We start from the raw sequence: 22,708 nt of genomic DNA, 5'->3' as shown, positions 1-22,708 counted from the left end.
TCAGAAAACAGCTGGTTACCCCCATAATGGGCCAGTATTGTTATCAGCACACACACATCTCACTTGGCAAGTCAACATTATATCATACAGGGTCTCCAACTGGGTAAGATTTTGTCTCTACTCTACTCTAGTGGCCTCTGTGGTGCTCAGATCCTAATATGTATATCAGAACATCCCATTGGACTCAAAAACAAAACAAAACAAACAAACAAACAAAAACCCCTCAGTGTTCTGGCCTCAGTCCTAGAGTTTCTGTATACTGGAAATTTTCGTTTCTAAGAGGTTCCAAGGTAATTGTTTTGGGTGAGGAACATACTTTAAGGACCCTTACCTGGAGCATCATGTTGTAGAATTCATTCCACATTCGGTATCAGTTAGTCTCACTCTTGCCTTGCAAGTGCCCCTTAAACTTACACCAGGTTTTAGGAACTTGCTATAATGAAGGCACGTGCCGGCCTTTATTGAGAGCCAACTGTGTGGCATCTTTTATGGAAACAGGCACATATATTTTCAGAGAGTGAGCCAAGGACCTGCTAACCCCCAGCCCTGTGCTTGGTGTCATGAGCTGGTGTGGCTGCAACAACAGAGGATTCAACAGTTCCAGTTACTTCTTTTTCTAAGACCTCTGTCCACTGTTCAGAAGTTGTCTCATGGTAGGTTTTACACGGAGCCTCTCAGATTGATCTATGGGTCTTTTAACTCATGGTGGGAACAATGTCCATCTGAGTTAAACTAAAGACTGACCCAAGCACTCTGGGAGGCAGAGGCAGGTGGATCTCTGTGAGTTTGAGGCCAGCCTGGTCTACAAAATGAGTCCTGGACAGGCAAGCTACATAGAGAAACCCTGGCCGCAAAAGAAAAAGAAAAATACCAAAACAAACAAACAAACAAACAAACAAAACAAAGACAAATAAACCCAAAAACCCTCCATGAAGACTGGTTGATCACTTTTCTCTAATGTTGAGGCTTCATTCACTCATAAGCCCATGTAGAAGCCATAAGATAGTGTGTGGGGATCACTTGAACCTTGAAAACCTTGTCCTATCATGGATTCATAAACAGCTGATCTTGAGTCTCTTTCATATAGAGTAAAATGAATGATTGTTTATTCAAGGTGCCAGCAATTTCTTTATTTAGACAGGATATTATATTATATTATATTATATTAGGATAATATATATGTGTATGTATATATATCCTCCATATATATCATTTCAAGAGCTTCTTATAGAGGACATATTACAACCATACATTTTTGAAAAAAAATATTCTCAGAAGAATAACTTTTTCCTCTTAATGAGATTTTGAGAAGCCTTGTGGAAATACCCCCAAAATACAGGCTTAGCCTGAGGAGATGGCTCAGTGGGTAGAGATGCTGACAAGCCTGGTGCTCTGATGCACTCCCCAGGAGCTACATGGTGGAAGGAGAGAATGTGCTACTGAAAAGTTGTCTTTGGAATGCCACACAGGCACTCCCCGCTCCACAGCCAGCAAGCACACACACACAAGATAAGTAGGTAGGTAGGTAGGTGGGTAGATAGATACATAGATAGATGATAAATAGGTACATAGAAACATACATAGATAATGATAGATAAATAGGTACATAGATAGATACATACATAGATAGATGATAGACAGATATAGATAGATGATAGGTAGGTAGATAAATAGATGGATCGATAGATGTATACATAGATAGATATTAAAGACAGATGAGGTCGGTCCTGCTTGAGATAAGATTCCAAATGACATTTGTGCTAAGTGGTATCCTCCTGTTGTTGGGAGTAAGTGCCCTGGCTTCTCTCCTCCCTAGAAAGACCTTCCTTCTTCCCCTTCTGATTACTTTAATTTTGAGCTTCTTTGCATTAAATGAATCAATTATGCAATGTTTTACATAAAGCTTTCATAAATAAAATAATTTTTTAGAGGCAGGTAAATTAACCTATCAGCTTCGTTGTCTGTGACTTTGAAGTTTTATCCCACTTTCTTAGTAGAATATTAAAATGAAGTATGTGGTGGGGCTTCCATAAGGAATGTGTTTTCAAATATATCATCAAAATGATGCAGTGTGTTTTAACTTTCAGTTTTTGCTTTGCCCTTCCATGGCTTTTCAAAGAGAAGTGCAGCTACCTGATTGATCTCTTATACCCACTCCTTCCTATGGTTCCTACATTCTCACGTGCCCTGCTGCCTCTGTGCTCCTCAGACTGAACTGTCCCTGTGATGACAACGCAAGGGTAAGAACGGGCAAATGGAACAAACCTCATCTTGAAGGTCAGATTTCTGCTCAGTTCCTCCAAAATCCAAGTTCATATCAGAATACCACCTTGGTGGGTGTTTGGGACAGTCTCACTGTGAAGCTCACACTGGCTTAGAACTCACTACAAAGACCAGGTTGACTTTGAATTCAGAGATCTACCTGCTTCTGCGTCCCAAGCGCTGGGATTAAAGCCACGCACCACCATGCCTGGCTTCAGAGACATTTTGATATCACAGGATGAATAGCAGCCACCTCTGTTGGAAATGGCTAACCTGATAGCTGTTCTCAAGGACACAATGCTTTTCCTCTTACGTGATTGGCTGTTTTCTCTCAGCTCTTACAGAGCCTGGCCCAGGACTTGGGGTTTTGAAGGAGGTAAAGGAGACTTCCTCACTTCCAGATTCCACACTCAATAAGCTGAAACAGCACATGATAATTTATCAATATAATGTATAATATACAATCACAGTTATTGTTGTAATTACCATTTCCTTTAGTTTTTTTTTAATGCACTAATGATGGGTGCTATTAAGTCTTTCTGTTAAAAATGTGACATTTAGACAACAGGGCAGAGCCATTTTTATGCTTGCGTTTGAGGTGTGGTCTGACTTTGAAAGAACTTTCCTTAACTTTTGTTTTCATTCTGTATAGAATGTGCCAGCTACAAGGCTGCAGCTGCATCTTAGTCAGTTACTACTGAAGTGTCTATTTTAAAAACCATCTTTATGTTTGAGCTTTCCCTTATTGTTTTCCAAATACACGGTGCCTTTCAGAGGCGCTGCGCCCTCTCTCCTGTGGTCTGATTCCACTCTGGCCAAGATCTTCTCAGTCACTGCTTCCCCCACCCCCACCTCCCCACCCCCATGTGAGGCAGGAACATTGGGCCACTTATCTCAGTAAATCTCCACCCCTGTGCCCTGCTTCACCAGATAGAGAGTGGGAGGTGACAGCGGGTTCTGTGTCTCTTGCATTTCCTGACGTGGAACCTCCACATTAGGGGAGGATAGAGGTGAGTCTCCGCTGTTCTCAGCCTTCCTTACTTGGTGAGGACCTTTCGAAAAGTGGGGAAGGAAGAGGAAGTGGACAGAGAAAGGAAGGCCTCTTGACAAAACAACCTGTTGTTCTTAACAAAAATCTCAAATGTTCGATTTTACCAATAGATACTCTGGAGTCAGATGCTGGGGTGAAAGCTTGATTAGCTCAGAGAGGCAGAGAAAGCACCCAGTTGACCTTTTTTCTTAGCCAACATCCCAGAAGGAAAAAAAAAAACTACCTCTCCACAGCATCTCAAAAGACCCTCAAACTGAATACTCCTCACTTCTACTTCCTGTGCAGCTCCCTATCCGCCCTCCTGACTTCCTCTTACTTTCTATCATTTTTCCTCCTATGTTCACTTCTGTCAACTGGTTGCTTGCTCTGCATCTTAACTTAGGGTTAACTTTATTTAATCCTGCTTACAGCAGAAAGCTCTTGGATTAGAGGTGTGTGCTAGGGCTGAGCCACACCACAATTAGAAACAGGCTTTTCCAGTAAAGCACAATCTCGAGGTTCACAGTGTGATCAGATATCCTGCAATAATAGCCACCTGTTACTTAACCTGTGTCTAAGGCCAGTTGATGTGTCTGGTCGCACATGGAGGTGCCATCTTCTCCCTCAGGAGTCAATAGCCATTGGGAGTGAGTCTGTCCCATGGACGTTGGGAAGGAGTGTGGCTTATTTGCTGCAGGGTCCCACTAATCTTATGAAAATGTAGTACATCTATTTTAGTAAATGTCTGTTAATCTGCTGAGTCACTTTAGACAAATTTCAGAGACTTTAAATGGTTTCTTAAAATGGTTTGCTGATTGTGTTTGTTCTCCTGGGGACTAGGTCTGTGGAGCTCTTCAGTCTATTCTTATGTGTGTGAATTTGACTAATTTTTATGTTCAGTTTTCAACACTGTGTATATTTGGATGAATCATATTTTTCTTACAAAATTAAAACGAATTTATATGTAGTAAATATTTCTAAATTGGCAAAAGAAACGCTTAGTCTTCTATAAATAATATCAGAGGCTGCATTGAAATTTAATTTTTAAAAATACATTTACCTAAGAAAGATGATATTATTTAAAAACTTTGGCATATCAAGCCTATATGATATGTTGCAACTTAAAAACAAAAAACAAAACAAAGCTGCAGGTTCCTAGGACAGAGATGTCACAACACAGCATTCTGAAGACCTTTGTTAGGTCACAGGACTCTGAAAGGGGAGACCAGGACTTAAGGTCCAAGGATCAGCATCACGGGGCGAGATAGACTATATTTCTAGAGCATCAAGAGAGAGATCATATCATAGGCAGCCATAGTGGAGTCCTGAAGGGAGAGAGAAAAGAGAGAGCTTTCCTTCCAGATCCAGACAACCCAGGTGGGTTCTGACTCTCAGTGGTTTTCATGAGGTCATGAACAAGCTTCCTGTCGGTGACCTAGTTTAGATGCCAGGAGTCTGACTGTGGAAGCAGGCGCTAGGTGGGGACCGAAGTTCCAGGTTGCCTTGGTCCTGGGTGGGGGCAGGGGATCGGCTTTGCTTTTCCTCATGGAGACCTGAGTCAAAGCAGGTACCTGTCTATCAGTTCTTTGTCCTAATCAATAAGACCATGGGAGCCATAGCCTGATCCCCTGGGAGGCACAGAAGTGGCCTATTAAATGATATGTTTATTTAGAGAATACATATTTTTAAAATGAGTCACATTCCATACAAGAGTACAATGGGTCCATACAAGACCCATCATAGGATGGGTCAGTATTAGTCCAACATCCTGAGGGTGTGATTTGAGGGTCCATAGTATTCGGAACACTGAATTCATCCCAGCAATTAAATGAGAGAACACGTGAGCAATTCCAAAGCTTGAGTATCACTGGGTAGGAAGAGGGTCTCTAAAACCTGGTCTCCTCATTAGCATTAGGTTGCAGCTAGGGGGCTATCACTGAAATGTGGCTGCAGAGAACCTGTACCTGAGATTTGTAAGTCATTTATCTGGAATCTTAAAGGTTCACCATTTGATTTTTTTTTTTAAATCTGCTTGAGTAAAAAGAAAATGACCAAGAAAAGTATGTGTGACTGAAATGCCTCTCTGCAGCCAGCTGTGGCCAGGATTTCCGTCTCTAAGAACATTCGTGAGAGAAACTAATTTGAAAGTTTCTCTGTAAAGTATATTATAGAAAAAAAATGGTAAAAGCATTTCCATATCTGCTCTTCTAAATTTTTTTTGGCAGGGGGAGAAGTCTTATTTGCTAACCAGGGTTGGGTATCTTTCTGGCAGAAACCCCTTGGTGAAACTCTGGACATTTTTATTATTGCTGCTCTGCTTGGCTGCATTTTATTTATTTCTTGATGTGAGTGTGGTGGAGAACAGCGGCCTTAAGGTCACTTTTAACTAACACAAGACCATACCTCCCTTTGCCACAGAGAGACAGACATAGGCTTCCAGTGAGCATGGCTGTCTGCTCTGCTAGCCAGCCTGGCTTGCCTTTACCTCATAGCTGGATGTCATCATGCAGCCATGAAGGGGGTTTGTGTCTACCCAACTTTTTCCTGTCTTTATATGCTGATCCATTACCAGCTATGGAGAAGGATTAAACAAAGAGGTCCAATGATATAATGACTTAAAAATTATCTTCATCTTCAGTACTTCTTGATTCACTAAATAGGTGGACTTGAGCGGTGACTTAGGTGTGTTGGTGTTTAGGGTGTTAGAATAGGTTCCAGTGAGCCCTAACTTAGAGTTGGAAAGAAAGGGAAGGTTTATGGATATAATAAGTTATAAATAATATGAAAGAAGAGGGGATATTTTATTCTGGAAAACTGATACTTTTTTGCTGCTGTTGTTGGTTTTGTTTTGTTTTCCCTAGACAGCATTTCTCTCTGTAGCCTTGGCTGTCCTGAACTCCCTTTTTTGTTGTTGTTGTTGTGGTTTTTTAAATTTTATATTTTATTAATTTATTCATATTACATCTTAATTGTTAGCCTGTCCCTTGTATCCTCCCATTTCTCCCTCCCTCCCGCTTTCTCCCTTACTCCCCTCCCCTATGTCTGTGACTGAGGGGGACCTCCTCCCCCTGTATATGCTCATAGGGTATCAAGTCTCTTCTTGGTAGGCTGCTATCCATCCTCTGAGAGCCACCAGGCCTCCCCATTTTTGTTAACCAGGCTGGCTTCAAATTCACAGAAATCTACCTGCCTCTGCCTCCCAAGTGCTGAGATTGAAGGTGTGCACTACCTTTTAACCAACATTTTACCTTATTTTAATTTCTTTATTCTGTCAAGATCATCTGCCGTGGTGTGGGAAGATCTTCCTTGTGGTTTGGATATGAACCATTCCAGTTAGGCCGATATGCTTGAAGACTTGGTGCCTGCCTGGTGGTACAACTCGGGGTGGCCAAGGAGATTTTAAGAGAGAGAGAGGGAGCCTGACTAGAGGAAGTGCATCACCAAAGACAGGCTTTGGGACTTTATAGCCTGGCCCCACTTCCTGTTTTCTCTCTCTGATTCCTGTGTGTGTGTGTGTGTGTGTGTGTGTGTGTGTGTGTGTGTGTGTGTGTGTGTGTGTATGAAATGTGACCGCTCTGCTTCCGGACTGCCAAGCCAGCCTTGCGCTCCAGCTGCTGTGCCCTCCTTCACCACTGTGGACTGCACCTTTCCTGGAACCCTGAGGCAAAATAATCCTTTCTCCCTTAAGTTCCTTCTTGTCAGGGTCTCTTTTCACAGCAACAGAACAGAAACTAATATGATCCGCTTTCTAAATGGCAGCGTGAATGGCCCTGTCCCTTCCAAGAGCCCTTGTCCTAGGGAAATGGTTCACTCTTTGATCCTTTTTGAGGATATTTCTAGACCAAAGCCCTTTTAGAGACCAGGTTTGGCTCAGGGGTCCTACTGGGACCCCCTATATTTATAATTATCCAATCAAGTGGTTAGTAATAGGTGTAACACAGACGATGTGGCATTAGCCAAGCTAACCACCATTCTGTGCCTTCACTCACATTCAAGGTTATAATGTCCAGTATTCATTTGGTAGTAGTTATAAGAACTAAATGGCCTAGTTGCACGCGCTCAGATAGTTTTGAGATGTCAGTTGGCCCCGTGTGAGTATTGCTCTGCTGTTATCCACACTGATATTACTTTGGTTACGTGCCCCTCCTTTGTGCTTCCACGTGGCGTTTCTGTTGCACACACCAACTCATAGTACCTTTGGTTACCTGCACAAGATCAGGCCAGACAGAATTCCAGCATGAACGGAGGAGAGGCCCTTGAGACCCAACTCTTGATGGAGGACATAGTGGGAGTTGATGGTTGTGAAGGGGAGGAAAAGTCACTCTCATTCGGGGGTGTGGCTACTGGTAGGTTGCCCATTCCCCAGTGAATGGCCCCTCCCCCATGGGCGGCAGTAATCAGACTCAGAGGGTTAGTACTAACAGCAGCAACAATGAGACATGAAGTTGGGAATGTGATGGGGTGAGCGTGTACTAGGGGAGTTAGGAGGAGGGAATGGTGGCTGGGTATTATCAAATACAGAGTACAAATGTATGAAAGTGTCAAATAATAAGTGCAAACTATTATTTTTTTTCTTGTTTTCTTAAATTTATTTTTTATTTTTATTTTTTTTATGTATACCAGAAGAGGGCACCAGATCTCATTACAGATGGTTGTGAGCCACCATGTGGTTGCTGGGAATTGAACTCGGGTCCTTTGGAAGAGCAAGCAGTGCTCTTAACCTCTGAGCCATCTCTCCAGCCCATAACTATTATTTTTTTAAAAGAAGAAAAAAAAAAGTAGAGGACTGGAAGAGATGGCCCAGCAATTAAGAGCAGTGGCTGCTCTTCCAGAGGACCACAGTTCAAATCCAGCCCGGTTCCCAGCATGCTTGTCTGGCAGATCACAGCCACTCGTAACTCCATATAAGGAAGATCAGATGTCCCTTTGAGTCCCCATGGGCACTTACACACGTGTACACACATACATACCACAAATAATAAAATTTTAAAAATCTGTATTACGAGAAAAATAAATCACATTTCAACATGAGACTCTGTTTGCCATTCTCATTGGCCCTGTAACACTGTCCACCCCTCCTGGTTCTCCTAAAGCATTAGGGAATAGGAGCAACAGCAGCTCGTGGGAGAATAGTTAGCACCCACCCTGCGGTACTGGTATTGCCCTTAGGCCGGGAAGGCAGCCTTGTTATTGTCCGTCCACATACACACAAACATTTGCACATGGATTGCCATTATTTAAAATCATTGTGGAATTGTCACCATAAAAAAAAAGAGAGACCTGAATCTGTTCTCATTTCCTCACTATGCTGTACACAATTTCCCCCACCTCAGGGAAGACCTGAGCTTTGGTATTCCTGCGATTAAAGTAATTTTCTTTTTAAAAATATGATTATTTGTTTAAATTATGTGTGTGTGTCCATGCATGTGTAAGTGTGGAGGGCAGAGGGGCAGAGGGCAGCTCTTCTTAGGATTCAGTTCTTCCATGCTACCGTGTAGGGTTTAGGGAGTAAACTCAAGATGTTGGGCCTGGATGCAGGCACCTGTACCCACTGAGCCATCTCATTGGCCTAAGACCTTGTTAAAATCAGGCTTAGCTTGTAGATTTCTGATGAGCTTCAAGAGATGCTATAGATCTCAGGACCAGGCTCTGATTAGTGAGTGCTTTGCAATCTCTCAAGCACCTCATGTAGTCAGTATTCTCAGGCCTATTTTGCAGAGGAGTAAATGGGCCCAGTCAAGCTGACAAGGTCTAGTAACATCCTGGAAACACTCGCATGGAAGTGACAAATGAGTTTGGCCACTCTAAAAGTTTTTACTGTCTGTGTGCTTTCTAATATTTGGAAAAGTAATTGTCGTTTTCATAGGTGTTTATCCCACGTAGTAGGGAATGGCTTGGGCATTACACATCCAGACCACCATAAATATGAAATACCTTTTTCCTTAGGGGAAAAATAATGCCATGGTTACATAGATGACATGTAAGGTAAAGTCTGAAATCTGTCAATATGTGGACTTCACTTTCTATTAAGAGGTTATCTTAACAGTATTTAATTTTGACTATTTAATAATCTTTTAAACCATCTTGTTGGCCTGCTGGCTTCATAGAGTCACACACTTTTGCAATTATTAACATTTATACCCATGTGGAACTAGTTGGTCACATATAGGTTTCTATATAAAGGCCTCTCTGTGTTGCATTTTTGAGCACTTAAAGTACATTAGTAAATTTTTCCATGCTACGGGCTACTACCCACAAATATCAAACTATTACTATGTTTTGAGTCTTTAGAAACATAGTATTTATGTTCCTTTAAAGTTTTCATTCTTGACCTTTGAGCATTAAGAACTCTTAAAATATACTGTTTCAGTTTGTAAACACTAAATTCCAAGGCATAACTTTTATGTGGAAAAATTCATCTCAGAGAAAAATAGTACAGCACAGTCAAAAACCCCAAAGAATAGGAATGTATAATGGACAGAGCCATTGATTCTTAATGGGGCGGCAAGCATTTGAAACACAAAATGGTCCTAAGAGCCTTGTGGAAATGGATTTGTGAGTTAATATATCCCTTAATGTCCAAAATGGGCAATCAGGATTAAAAAAAAATCAAAGCAAGTGCTTATCAATCTGCTGATATCCTTTGGTAAGCTTCAGGAAGTTTTACATTTGTTGATGAACGATATTTGGTTTGCTGCTTGCCAAGCAAAAGGATGAGTGAATGGGAAGTTCCAAATCCATAGTCCATCTCCCGCCCATCTCTACCATCCATTTACTCTTGAACTAAATACTCACACTCTCTGCATGCTAGATCCCTCATCAACAAGTTGGGAATAAGAAAATGTGCTTTTTAGGGTTGGTGTGATGACAATATACAGAGCTTGGAAAGTTTCTAGATTTTTATAGATGCCCGCTTCCTGTTGCATAGACTCTGAAAGGGTATTTGCACCTCTTCAAATCATCTTTATCTGTGAGGATTTCAGTTTGGACTAGAGAAGAGAACAGTAATGGTGAAGGAGCCCACGATGGAAAAGAAAATCTGAGGCTGGGCCAGGTTACATGCTAAATGTGATCATATAAACGAATATCCCTACGTTGCAGAGGATACTCCTGCCTGGCCCAGCTCTGAGCTCTGCCTCTTTTGGTCCTCGATGAACTCCCAGGCTCTCAGCTCCCTTAATTTGTCCTATATTGATCATGACCGAAAGCCAGTACTCTGCACAGGGTCAGTTCTTTACGACACAGTGACCTATCAATGGAACCCGAGACAAGACCTCAGGAAAGGCATATCCATCTGTAGGGTTAGAGTCAAGGCCTGTGTGCTTCCTCCTGAGGGCTGCAAACACTTCACAATGTGTGTCAGATGGATTACTTCACTGAAGACTTTTCTAGAGGAAGCTGTAGTGATGTCATCATGCTGCTTTGTCGTGTCTACATTGCTACCGACAAACCCTCGTGAAATGTCTGTGTGAGGTAACCCCATCTGGAATCAAAGTTAATTAGAAAACTAATATTTGTAAAGCCTTCCAGCGCTTGTCTTATAGATGTCATTTCATAACAAAGTAGATGAGCATGTGGTTCCAGTTGCTTTTTGCACTATCACGCTTGTGTCCTTTTGTCCAGGGCACTACTTTTTCCTGTGGCCTTCAGGTTTGTGTGCTGCCATTTTCTCTCAATTAAGGGGAAAGAAGCATTGGCACTTACCAGTTAAACAACACCCATAAAGTCTGACCAACATAACTGCCCAAACAGGAGCTGAAGAAGGGCAGTGCTAACAGACATGCTAACATGGATGGGGGGAAAGTTCACAAAGCCTCAAGCCCACACAGAGAGCTACAGGAAGCTAAGGAGTGCTGAGGATGGGAGGAGTGGTCTTCCCCAGAGAGGGGCACACTGGTTAGTTTTCCAATACCAGCTGGTCAGCCTAAAATTATACATAAAGCAATAGCATATGGATTGAGCAAGTTGTACTTTATATTTGGGAATATATGTATATAACTATATTTATATATATGTAAGTATGTAACAAAAATTAATTTAAAAGGCTATAAATTTGAACAAAAGCAAGGAAGGGTAAATGGTAGGTTTTGGAAGGAAGGAAGGGAAGGGAGAAATGATGTATTATAATATCAAAAATAAGTAATTAAGACATTAAAAAGCAAATCTAAATATAAAAAGGCTGGTATTTATGCATTATAGACAGAATGAGATGTTTGTCGTGAGCTAATGCCCTGTGTTTGTATGATTTGACTTCTGAATTCTCTTGCAGGAGCAACCCCCTTAGGTGTGTTTAAGGATGTAAGAACAACAGTTAAGGGACTCACCTGTGGAACCAACACAGATAGCCCCTCAGCAAATGCTGGGGTAAGGCCCTGGGCAACAGAAACCAGGCCATGTGCTATGCACACTGCAGACACAGCCTGTTTCTGTAGACACTGTGTTCAGCAGTCTACAGTGACTCTCCCATGGGAATACAAAGCAGTCATTTGTGTGTGTGTGTATGTGTGTGTGTGTGTGTGTGTGTGTGTGTGTGTGTGTGTTCTGTATAGGTGTCTGTGTGTGTGCCTGTGTGTGTCTGTCTTTATGTGTGTGTCTATATCTGTGTGTGTCTGTGTGTTTCTGTGTGTGTGTGTGTCCCTCCACACATGTTTAGCAAGCTTAAAATAAACTTTCATCTATAAGGTCAAAAGTTTTAAACTTCATTTTAAACAGAATGATCAGAGCTTAATTCAAATTGGTTTCTATGACCGAAATGCCCAGAGTCAACTGAACAATACAAATGTGTGTCCATTAAAAGGACAGCCCTGTTGGTTGCTTTTCGATTTTTGTTTTGCTTGAGACAGGGTCTCGCTCTTAGTCCTGGCTGGCCTGGAGTTTGATGGGTAGACCAGGCTGGCCTCAATCAAACTCGCAGACATGCATCTGCCATGTGCCCCTACGCTCAGCAGATTTCTAGACACACGAAGTGTTTAGAACAGTCTGAAAATGTAAACTCCAAAGTCAGTTGTTCATGTCTATTTCAAAAATGCAAACATGCTCAGTAGCAAAGAACAAAAGGCAGTTTCAGATCCCATGAAACTGGCCACATCCCCAATATTGTAAGAGACTCAGAAGGCAATCATATTCTCTCCCCCTGTTGAGTGGTGTCACCCTCATGCGCCACCATGGCAACCACCTTAGGCATCCCAGTCTGTAAGGGTCTCTGGGCTCTAGGAACAAGAGATAGCTGAGGACCAGGGCAGGGCTGAAGAAGTGGAAGTACTTTCTACTACTTGTAGCTGGCTGTTCTAGAGCATTCCATGAGCTAGGGACTCTCTGAATCTACTTGAATCTCCCTCCCTGGCCCCCCCCCCCCAATAGGCACTCAGCAGTATAACCCTGAGAAAAGTCAAGACAAGTGTCCCTAAGGAAAGGAGCTATGTATGGTCATGTTGCCTTGACCACATGATCAAATGTAAATTTTCGTGCTGAACCTTCTGCTTGGTGGTGTTCCTGTGTCCAATAATTAGAACAGGAGAGAGTAGTGTCCTCAGTGCGTGGGTCCTGCTGTCATGCCCCAGGTGGCATTCCTGTGCTCTCAGCAGGGACTGGCTGCTGATGTCAATACCCTTCTTTCTAACTCTGGTGGCAACCAACAGTTTAGTTTTGCTTTGACAACTTGTCCTACAGCCAATGCTGTTGTTACGGCCCACATGCCATTCCTATTTACCCTAAATAAGGAAAAACAAAAGCTATTCTCGGCCGGCCGAGTGCACTGCCTGTGGCTGGAGTTATTTGCGGTGTGACCATGGCACTTGGCCCTTTTCACTGTGGCTGCCAGGTGATGTTTTTTTTTCTTTTTCTGAAAACTGTAACAGACATGCAAGCCTTCCACGAAGCCTCTCCACACAGCCTCGGGACATCAGAATGCATAAGAGAGGTTTTATGGACATTTGAAAAACACTTTGTCTAGACCTCAAGAGAGAGAGAGGGCGTGCTTGTATAAAGGACCCCAGGAAGAGCCTTCCTGAGATAGGTCTCTGCTTTCCTGCTGGAATGGTTCCTTTGTATCACCTGGGGTGGTTTTTCTGTAATTTCAGAACTGGTTGAACTAAAACTGCAGAGTAAGGAAGGGTGAGCGTTTATAGGCTTCTACCTATGCTGCCCTTGTGCTGCCATGCCATGAGAGCGAGATAAGAGATTATGGTGTGAGCCCTTCCTGCTGTGGTGAGGCAGTGCCAGCTGTCACTGCTGGGAGAGCTGCTGGAAGCTGTTTGGGGACTTTGCGGGGTGGAGAATCAAGAAAGACCGCCTGTAGCCTAGCCTCTAGGAGGAGGGATGTGGTGGTGGATGCTGGCAGCTGGATACACAAGGCTGGCATTGCTGCTTGCCATGTTGTCACGGCAAGCACCCTTTCTACTTCCTCAACTCTGAAAGCTTCCAGCAGAGAGGAAAGAAAAAAACACTATGTTCGGATTTTTAAGGAACCCTCCCTTTTTTTTTCCTGCTGAGTCTGAATTGCTATCTGCCTCTTATAAAAAGATTATTGAATGTACTAGAATAAGATAAACTGTCTAGCTGCATTCTGCTTGCCTGTGTGTGTGTGTGTGTGTGTGTGTGTGTGTGTGTGTGTGTGTGTGTGTGACATAGATTGGGGTGTGACATGTCTGGATATGACCTGTCTGGGTGTGAAGCCAAACCCAGAGAAATGCAGACTAATCATTGATATGTGTTGTCGTCAACAACACCGAGTGCTCTTGGGATTGGAGAGTCGGGCTTACCGTCTGTGACATTGCCAGCTTCCTGCCACAGACCTCCTGATTTCTGTTGATGGCAGTTGATAATTGGTAGTCACAGTCTGTGGTCAGAGCCACAGCGTTTTAAGTCTAGCACCTGGGCTGGGCCCCTGCTGATAGAGGAGAGAGAGAGAGAGAGAGAGAGAGAGAGAGAGAGAGAGAGAGAGAGAGAGAGAGAGAGGAGAGAGAGGAGAGAGAGGAGAGAGAGGAGAGAGAGGAGAGAGAGGAGAGAGAGGAGAGAGAGGAGAGAGAGGAGAGAGAGGAGAGAGAGGAGAGAGAGGAGAGAGAGAGAGAGAGAGAGAGAGAGAGAGAGAGAGAGAGAGAGAGAGGAAAGAGAGACAGGAGAGGAGAGAGAGAGAATAGAAGAGAAGAGAAGAGGAGAGAGGAGGGAGAGAAAGAGAAGAGAGAGAGAGAGAGAGAGAGAGAGAGAGAGAGAGAGAGAGACTGACTTAAGAACCCCCCCCCCCCCAACTCTTTCTCGCATTGGCTATAACTACAGCTCTGAGCTGCCTGGAGTGGAGATTGGCTCAAGTTGAAGGATGGTTTGAACAGGGTGGGCTGTGCCACAGTTGGATTCTCCTTTGCAAAGGACTTGATTATGTCCATCGACCAGCTGAACAACAGCACACTGAAGGAGGTTCAATTTAAAGACCTGTTCTTTAAAAAAGGTACATTTGCAAAGGGCAGCTGGGGCGGTGCCTGAACTTTGGGGTTTGGTGTGTGTGTGTGTGTGTGTGTGTGTGTGTGTGTGTGTTCTGTTCTGTTCTGGTTTTTTCTTGGAGCTTGGTCTGAGCAGAGCTGAGCAGAGTAGTAAAGTCCTCCTCAGGAAGTTTTTTGTTTCTTGTTTTCTGTTTTTCTCAAACCTGTCAATAGTGGTGCATCCCATGAAATTGAGAGGTGGAGGCAGGGATCAGAAGTTCGAGGTTTTCCTCAGCTACATAGTGAGCTGAGTGAGTTGGAGGCCAGAGTGGGATACTGGAGACTCTCTCAAGGGAACAGAAGTTTGTTTTGCCTCAGAGAAGTCTGTCAGTGCTATCAGGGGGGAATCTTAAGGCAGCTTTTCTAGTTTCTTTGGTTTGCAATTAACTTGTTCCTCTCAGATCTCTCTCTCTCTCTCTCTCTCTCTCTCTCTCTCTCTCACACACACACACACTCCCTTGTTATGCCCTAAAAATGTTCTCCTTTGTCTGATAGTGTTTTCATATATATATGAAATATATGAAATATATACATATTTGTGTATGAATATATAGATATTTGTTTTTCCCTTCTTATGCCATAAAAATGTTCTCCTTTTTTCTGATAGTGTTTTTTTTTCTTTTCACTCTGGGTGGCTGCAAACAACATTTGGAAGAAAAAATGTATTTCTTCAAATACAGTTGGATCATTGACTAGTTTTTTTGGTTTATCAAGGTAATAGGAGAAATAGGAAACAGAAATCGACTCCAAGAGTGCTGGCAAGCTAGAGAAATCGAGAGGCTAACAGACTGGCAGCTAGCAAGCACTCAGGAGCCACACTTGTAACTGTGGGTATGACAGTTACACGTGCCACTGTATTTCTCTGACTCTTTCTTAATTAATCATGTGGAGGTGAATGAAGGTGAATTTCAGGTGACTCCTATAAGGAGGATTATGATTTTAGTTCCCATTTATAGCAAGACAGGGGATAGACTTTAAAAAAAAAAAGGTTTGTAATTACTCTAACTCCTCTGCTGATTTTTTTTAAAAAAAAAAAAAAAAGAAATTTCTGTCAGCCGTATTGGATTGGAGCATGGGTTTTTCTAAGGAGATCAGTACACTCTTGGTTGTGACGTATGTAGAGAAAAGTGGCTGCATTGGGAGGGTGCTTCGGCCTTTGGTGCTCTGTCAGATAGACTTTCAGAGTCTGTATTCTGGAGACCCCTTACTCAAACTAATCCTTGCCTTCTGCCACCTGCCCACCTGTGCCATGGGTGGCGCTTGGTTGTTACTGGAGGTGAGGAGAAGGGCCTTTGTGCTACTCCTTTCATCTGCAGATCCTGGGATACCACTTCCAATCTTACTATTATGCAAACTGCCTTATATAAATATAGGGATATAATAGGAATATATAAGCAGATCATTAGAGCAACCGTGAGCCCCCTTTCCTGCTGGCAATCTGTGCTTTCCTTTAAGTAGGAATGCTGGGTGCTTGGTGCAGTATCTGAAAACTTCTGGCAAAACGTTAGAATTATTAAAGTTGTTGGTGTTTGTCAGAATATGGTTCCATGCTAGGCAGTGTACAAACAAATTAGGAAACTGAAGCCCCTTCCTTTGGACTGATCACCTCATATGTAATATATGCTACCATACCTCAGTAAACTATGGGTGAACAAGATAGAGCCCAGGGCTTGATCTATAGAAGGTCAGAGGTCAAACATTAAAAAGGAGTGTCAGATAACTATTGAGATGTAAAATGAATGAATTAATTTAAAACATTAAAAAAAGAAAAGGCGTGTCGGTACAGAATGGGTTCCATACATTCAGGAGGCAGCGTAAAGGGCAGGAGCCAGTTAGCAAGCAGTCAGAGAAGAATTTATAAGGGGAGATAGTGCCAGCACTTGGCAAAAAAACCTGCCTGTCTTTGAAGTGCTGTGTTTTTCTTTCTCTCTTTTGTTCTTCTACTCATTAACAAATAAATTAGAGCAACTTAAGTGTTTTAATCTAATCATAAGCTATAGTCAGTTTTGTAAGAGGCTGCACGTGACACCTCATCTGTGGAGTTTAACAGTGTGAGTTTCTCATTCAACCACTCAGATCCCCAAGAGTGTGTTTATAATAATAGTTCACAAGCTCAAGGCAAGTAGATCCCAGTTCCTGCCCCACCCACCCACCCACCCACTTACCCCCCCCACCCCCCCACCCCCCACCTACCTTCCTGCTACCACTGCTGCTTAGTTCTAGGATTTGGGAAAAAGAATTTACCACACTACACGAGCGTACAGCAGTGTAAAAGCCACGGAGCTGTAAGTAAAAAGTCACCCACCCCCATGGCTGTCATCTTGTCACTCCCCGTTTCTGCCAAGCAGGACAAAGACAGGAAGGAAATGCAGACCCTAGGTGATTGTGTAGAAAGCAAACAAGATGGATCCAGTGGCCTGGAGGCTGGCCTCGGAATCCGGAGGGTTGGCTGGGAAGGGGGCCGCCTCGAGGGTGGGGTTCAGTGGCAGGTTGGTCCCTCCAGTCTCCGTGTTCCCGGATTGTAGCATGAAGGGGAGTGACGACGACGTAGAGGGGTTGCTGCTGGTAAGGCTGGGAGGTGAGTCACTGGGAGATCTGTGAGGAGTGGCTGGTCCTGGCAAAATGACATAAGTGTTTTTCATGGCAGCTTTCCCACATACCGCCAAAGTGTTGTTTTGCTGGTGAAAGGAAAGGCTCATGGGGCCCACGCTGTGCCCCTCCCCCTTTAAGGATTCTGTCAGGGAACACATAACACATCTGGAACTTTAAACTAATTAGATATCTAGAAACCTTGACTTCTGCAGATGAGGATGCATTCATGGAAGAAAGGCTGGATGGAAGATGGTGCTCGCCTTCCTACAAATAGAAGTGAGTGTTATATTAGGAACCCAAGGGTGGTACAAATACATCTCCCCAGAGCTTATTAAAAATAGTCCAGACGTTCACGCCTCCAATATGATTCACTTCAGGGCCTCATTGGACCAAGGACCAGACCAGCCTACTCCTCACAGTCCTGATCCTGCAGTGCCCCACGATACAGCTTAGTATTTCTTAGAGATGTTTCTATAAAGACAGAGATGCCATCATCACTGTTGTCATTGTCACTGTTCTTACAATATTAAAGGCACTGTAATCCCTTCCTGTAAGCTTTAAATGTATTATAAATTTTCTGGTGTTTGGGTGGCCAATGACACTCTTCCATTGCACCTTGAATTGTAGTCCCATAAAAGAAACAGGAGCCTGGAAATTCGGTTCAGCCTCAAATCCTTACCCACATGGCTGCCTTTTGCCTTTTGATAGCCATAACTGTTGAAATCAAGGGAAATCTGACCAGCAGGCTGTGCTCAGAATCCATAGTGGGTGACACGGAAAATAGGAAACCTCAAAAGCATCCTGTTACCATTTAAAATGCTGCTATTCCCGGGGGCTTAAAAGGTACTCCCATCTCGATATTTCTTTCAAAACTCATTGTCTTCCTAATCTGTCCCTCAAAAGCAAAACCCAAAACATCTTCCTGTCACATGTTCCCTGGCCTCCCTTTCCCATCTCACTCTCCCTTTCCCCTGCCACATAAAGACAAGCTGTGCAGATCTAGGTCAGAGGCTCCTGCTTAAAATAAATGGGATGATGGGCATGTGGGGTGGTGCTGGAAGGAGGGCGTCAGAGAGGGGCTTTCCACAGAACAGGACCTCGAGAGCTGCTCATTTCTGGGGTCTAGCGGTTTTCACTCTGAGAATCTCCTAGAGCTGGATATTTTTATTCTTCACATTTTCCTGCTTTTAGTTTTCTATCTCTTGTAACTTAAAAGAGAAAAGAAATGATCAGTTCTCGTGGACTGTTCTGCCCCAAGTTCAGAGAGTAGACAGACTTTAAGATATTTTAATTTGATGATATCGTGTGCATGCAGATGTACGGTGTGGGTGTCTGCGCCAGCGTGTACATGCCGTGACACTCATCTGGAGGTCAGAAGACAACTTTGAGAAGTCATCTCTTTCCTCCAGGGATCAAACTCAGATAGCCAGGCTTTTGTTGAGCCGCCTTTCCCACCCTAGCCCTGCAGGCTGTGGTGCTAAGCTATGGGTCCTACACCCTGATGTTAACAGGGTGGGGCTTTGAGAAGCAGCACAGGGATCCTGACTTGCGCTTGCTGCTAGCCATGACTTGTTAAGATTCTGGCCTTAGGGACCGGGCACCCTGGATTTCCTTCTTGCCCGTTGGAAGAGCTGCCTCTCATGCCTGGGCTGAGTGGCTCATCTCCTCAGTGTATTGTTGCCCCAGGGTACCACTTGGTATTACTGCTAGGGTGATTGCCTTGGCCAGTGTCCCATCCCCAGGGACCCTATTTATACTTCCAAAGCCCTTGTGTAAATCTGTTACCTCACCCTGCCCTGCATGTCTTGGTTTCCTGATACTCTGGTACCCGTGGACTCCTAACACTGCTGAGAAGCTTTTGTGGCTGAGACATCCCTGCCAGGGCTCTGAGCTCATGCTTGAAATCTCAGGGCGAGTTGCACAGCTGCAGACAGCTCAGCAAGGGTAGGGCAGCTCCAGTGAGTCTATGTAGCAGCTTTACAGGAAAGCTTGGCATGGAGGCTAAGAAGCCCAGCCCTCATGAGAAGGAAGAAGGTGAGAAGCTTTCTTTTAAAGGGGGCAATGCTGTGCACTGCTTATGGAACAGGGATCTTGCTCACCCTTGCTTAGAACAAAAAACTTGTAGACCTAAAATATTAAATACTTCTCATAAGTGCATAAGAAGTTCATGAGAAAACTACAAATAGACCAAGGCAAATTAATTATAAGAAAGGTAAGCATAAATTATCATAACTCTAGGAAAAGATCAGAAGTTGCTAGCAATTGGGGAGTTACAATATAAATTAAAAATGAATAAATAAATAAATAAATAATAAGGTACATATTTTAATACGTGTTGTGTACAAGGCCTCACCATAGTAGTGAAGGCTGGTTTCAACTCACCATCTTCCTGCCGTGTCCTCTCCAGTGCTGAGCAGGTTTGTACCTGGTTTGGTCATCTTGCCTGGCAGTATGCACAGCTTTGCCTATTAAATTGGTGTAAGTGGCAAAGGGCTGGAGAGATGGTCCATCCCTTTAGGAGCCCATGCTCTTGTAGAGCACCGAAGTTCAGTTCTCAGCACGCAAGTAGCTCACAGCTCCCTGCAAGTCCGGTTCCTCGGGATCTGATGCTCTCATCTGACCTTCACAGGCACACGTATACTCACAGCCATGTAGCCACGCACACATACACATGAACATGATATTTAAAAATTAAATTACATATTTAAAAAAGGAAAAGGGCAAGTTTCCAGCAACGACGACGAGCGTATAGGGTATAGGTAACATGCTCTCTCCTGCAAGATCGCTTAGTGTAGCTTTTCATCAGGTGGTTCTTAATCCATCCTTCTAAGGGGTCTTTCTTGATAGTCTACTGACAAATTTGTGTTAGCACATTTGCCTATAGTGCCTCTATCCTTCTCCTTGGCAACCCCTCCAATAATTTGCTCATAATTAAAAGGAGGAGGAGAAGGAGGAGGTACTTATTTAGTAGGCATGCTCACCAGACTCGACTGCCCACCAGGATGGCCTGGGTGGCTGCAGTCAGGAAGGGCTGAGGGGCTTCAGTCACATTAGACTGTTTTATTCTATAGTGCTAAATTTTTTAGTGTGTTAAAAATTCTACATTAAGATCATTTTCAGATGAAATTCAGTTATACAGAAAGGCCTATGGAATCACATATTTACATTATACAAATACAACTTGATTTTCTTTGCTGCATCTTCACAGCCTTTCACGTCCAGGGAAAAGCTATTCTAGGAAGAGCCAGCAAGTGAAGGGTTAACCAAACAAAGGCTCATGTGGCAGTCTTATTGTTGTCACCTGCTTTCTTTTTGCTCCACAACATGATCACTTGACAAAAGGAAACCCTGGTAAATGCTAGGCGAGCTTCACCTTGAAGAGCAGCTTGTGACAACTCTGTTGTTTCTTTGTAAAACACAAATGCAGTTGGTCAAACAGGGCATTACGGTTCAGTCTGCATTTCTAAGCTCACTTCCCTTGGCCTGAGTAGAACTAATTTCCTGCCTCCTTCATGTTCTGTGCAGAGATGTGTGCCCTTGAATTTGTCACTGGACTCGTGGCATAGGTTCCCAGGACTCTGCAGGCGTTCTCCGTGTTCTCTGCAGCCACCCGGCGCAGGCCTGTCTTGGCAGCTGTCCTCAGGGAAAGCGCACCTGCAGCTGTGTGTATGAGTCCCCTCTCTGGGCCTGAGTCATCCTTTGTTCTTCCTTTTACTGTCGAAGCCACTTAACTCCTTGCCAGGCACCACCAGGTGCTAGACACTGCGAAAGTAATGTAAACCACAACAGGCTTGTGATCATAGTTTCGTGAAAAACCCGGACTGTACACTTAGCTCAGTATCGTGTCAGAAATGCTAAATCAGGGAGGGCCACCAGACGCACGTATGCATGGCATATTAACGACTGGCAGAAGTCATTTGTAACCTTAGTGTTGGAAACCTAGCGGTAACCGAACCCAGACACAGACTGCAGGATGGAGGTATGCGCATCTAAGTCACTTACAAAGGCAAATCCTCCTGAAGCTGGAGGCTGAAGCTGGCCTCTTAATATTTCTTTTCTTATTAGTGTAAAACTCCTGTGAGTTGTACTCTGGGACACTGGACTCAGCTGTAGAGATAAATTGGTTTTGGTTTTTTTGTTGTTGTTTGTTTGTTTTTTTAGAGAGCTTTATAGGTGTAATTGTGGGTGCAGCATCAGTTCTGAGAGAGTCTCTCAGCTCTTCTGGAGTAGAGAGCTGTTGGGTGTTGTCCAACAGGAAGAGAGTTGAAGAGAGAGTCTGAGCTGCCCTGAGGTTGGCCCAACGTGAAGAGGTGCCAGTTTAGCAGCTGCCCATGGTGGGCTCATTGGACTGACCTTGTACTCTGCTTTGTCAGTGAGGAAAGCTGTAGCCAAAATCCTGAAGGTCTGGTCGGGCTGGCATAACGTTTTCTTAAGCCCTTAAGTTTGAAGACCGGGTCTTAACTTTTCACCAAGCTGAGTGACAGAGCTCTGTGCGACAAGGCACACCCAGCGTTTCCCTTTGTCTGAGAAGTTACAATACTGAAGCTCTGCAAGTGACCCATGGTGTCTGAAGGCAGAGCTCAGGTACCGCCCCTGGTCTGGCCACCCACCAGCTTCATGACTGCACTTCCTCCTCCTCTTCCTCCTCCTCCTCTTCCTCCTCCTCCTCCTCCTCCTCCTCCTCCTCCCTCCTCCAAAGTGTAGTCATAGTTTCTGTCTCCCTTATGGGGGCCGGATCTGTGTGAGGGGTCAAGCCTGCCTGTAGCTGCAGACACCGTAGAGCCAGGAACGCGTGCCGGTGCCTGGGCCGTTGCTCACAGTCCTTCTTCTTCCTCCTTGCAGCGGAGCTGGAGTTTGCACAGGTCCTCATCATTGTCCTGGTGGTCACGGTGATGGTGGTGGTCGTTGTATGCCTGCTGAACCACTACAAAGTCTCCACACGTTCCTTCATCAATCGCCCCAACCAGAGCCAGAGACAGGAAGACGGGCTGCAGCCGGTAAGTGTGTGGGCCTGGGCCGTCTGGACTACTCCTGGGGTCTATTCTGGTGTTCCAAAACCCAGACAGGGTATAGCAAGGGCTGGAAGGCAGGATAGCCCACCAGGCAGCTCCCTGCAGTACAGAGGTGTTCAGGACTTAGGGCTAGTGGTTAACATGGAAAAGTGAATACATTGTATGTATACAGATCAGGGAATTCTCACTCACAGCCAGTAGCCTATCAGGAACATGGCATGAAGCCCTCCAATAGTTTGCTCATGTCCTCCACCTCTGAAAGTTCCCTCCACTGCCTGTTAATTGGCTTTAGCCCAACTTAGGTTTTGTTTGTTTGTTTGTTTGTTTGTTTGTTTTTG

General features: G+C 44.0%; 1 protein-coding gene across 12 annotated transcripts in view; it reads left to right on the top strand.

Moving 5' to 3' along the window:
• LDLRAD4 (low density lipoprotein receptor class A domain containing 4) overlaps positions 1 to 22,708 on the top strand; it is a 328,427-nt gene that overhangs the window by 280,798 nt on the left and 24,921 nt on the right. For 9 of the 12 annotated variants that reach the window (XM_084779090.1, XM_084779087.1, XM_084779093.1 and 6 more), the window contains one exon: positions 22,201 to 22,355. In XM_084779090.1, coding sequence (XP_084635216.1) covers positions 22,201 to 22,355 — 155 coding nt within the window. Of the gene's footprint in view, positions 1 to 4,508; positions 4,670 to 14,469; positions 14,736 to 22,200; positions 22,356 to 22,708 lie in introns of those variants that run through there. The other 3 variants (XM_084779085.1, XM_084779084.1, XM_084779094.1) reach the window with 3 other exon arrangements.

This window comes from Acomys minous (assembly GCF_964271855.1).
Source record: "Acomys minous genome assembly, chromosome: 4".
NCBI classification, from domain to species: Eukaryota; Metazoa; Chordata; class Mammalia; order Rodentia; family Muridae; genus Acomys; species Acomys minous.
Note: the sequence above shows the minus strand (reverse complement) of the source record. Positions and strands in the feature narration are given on the sequence as shown.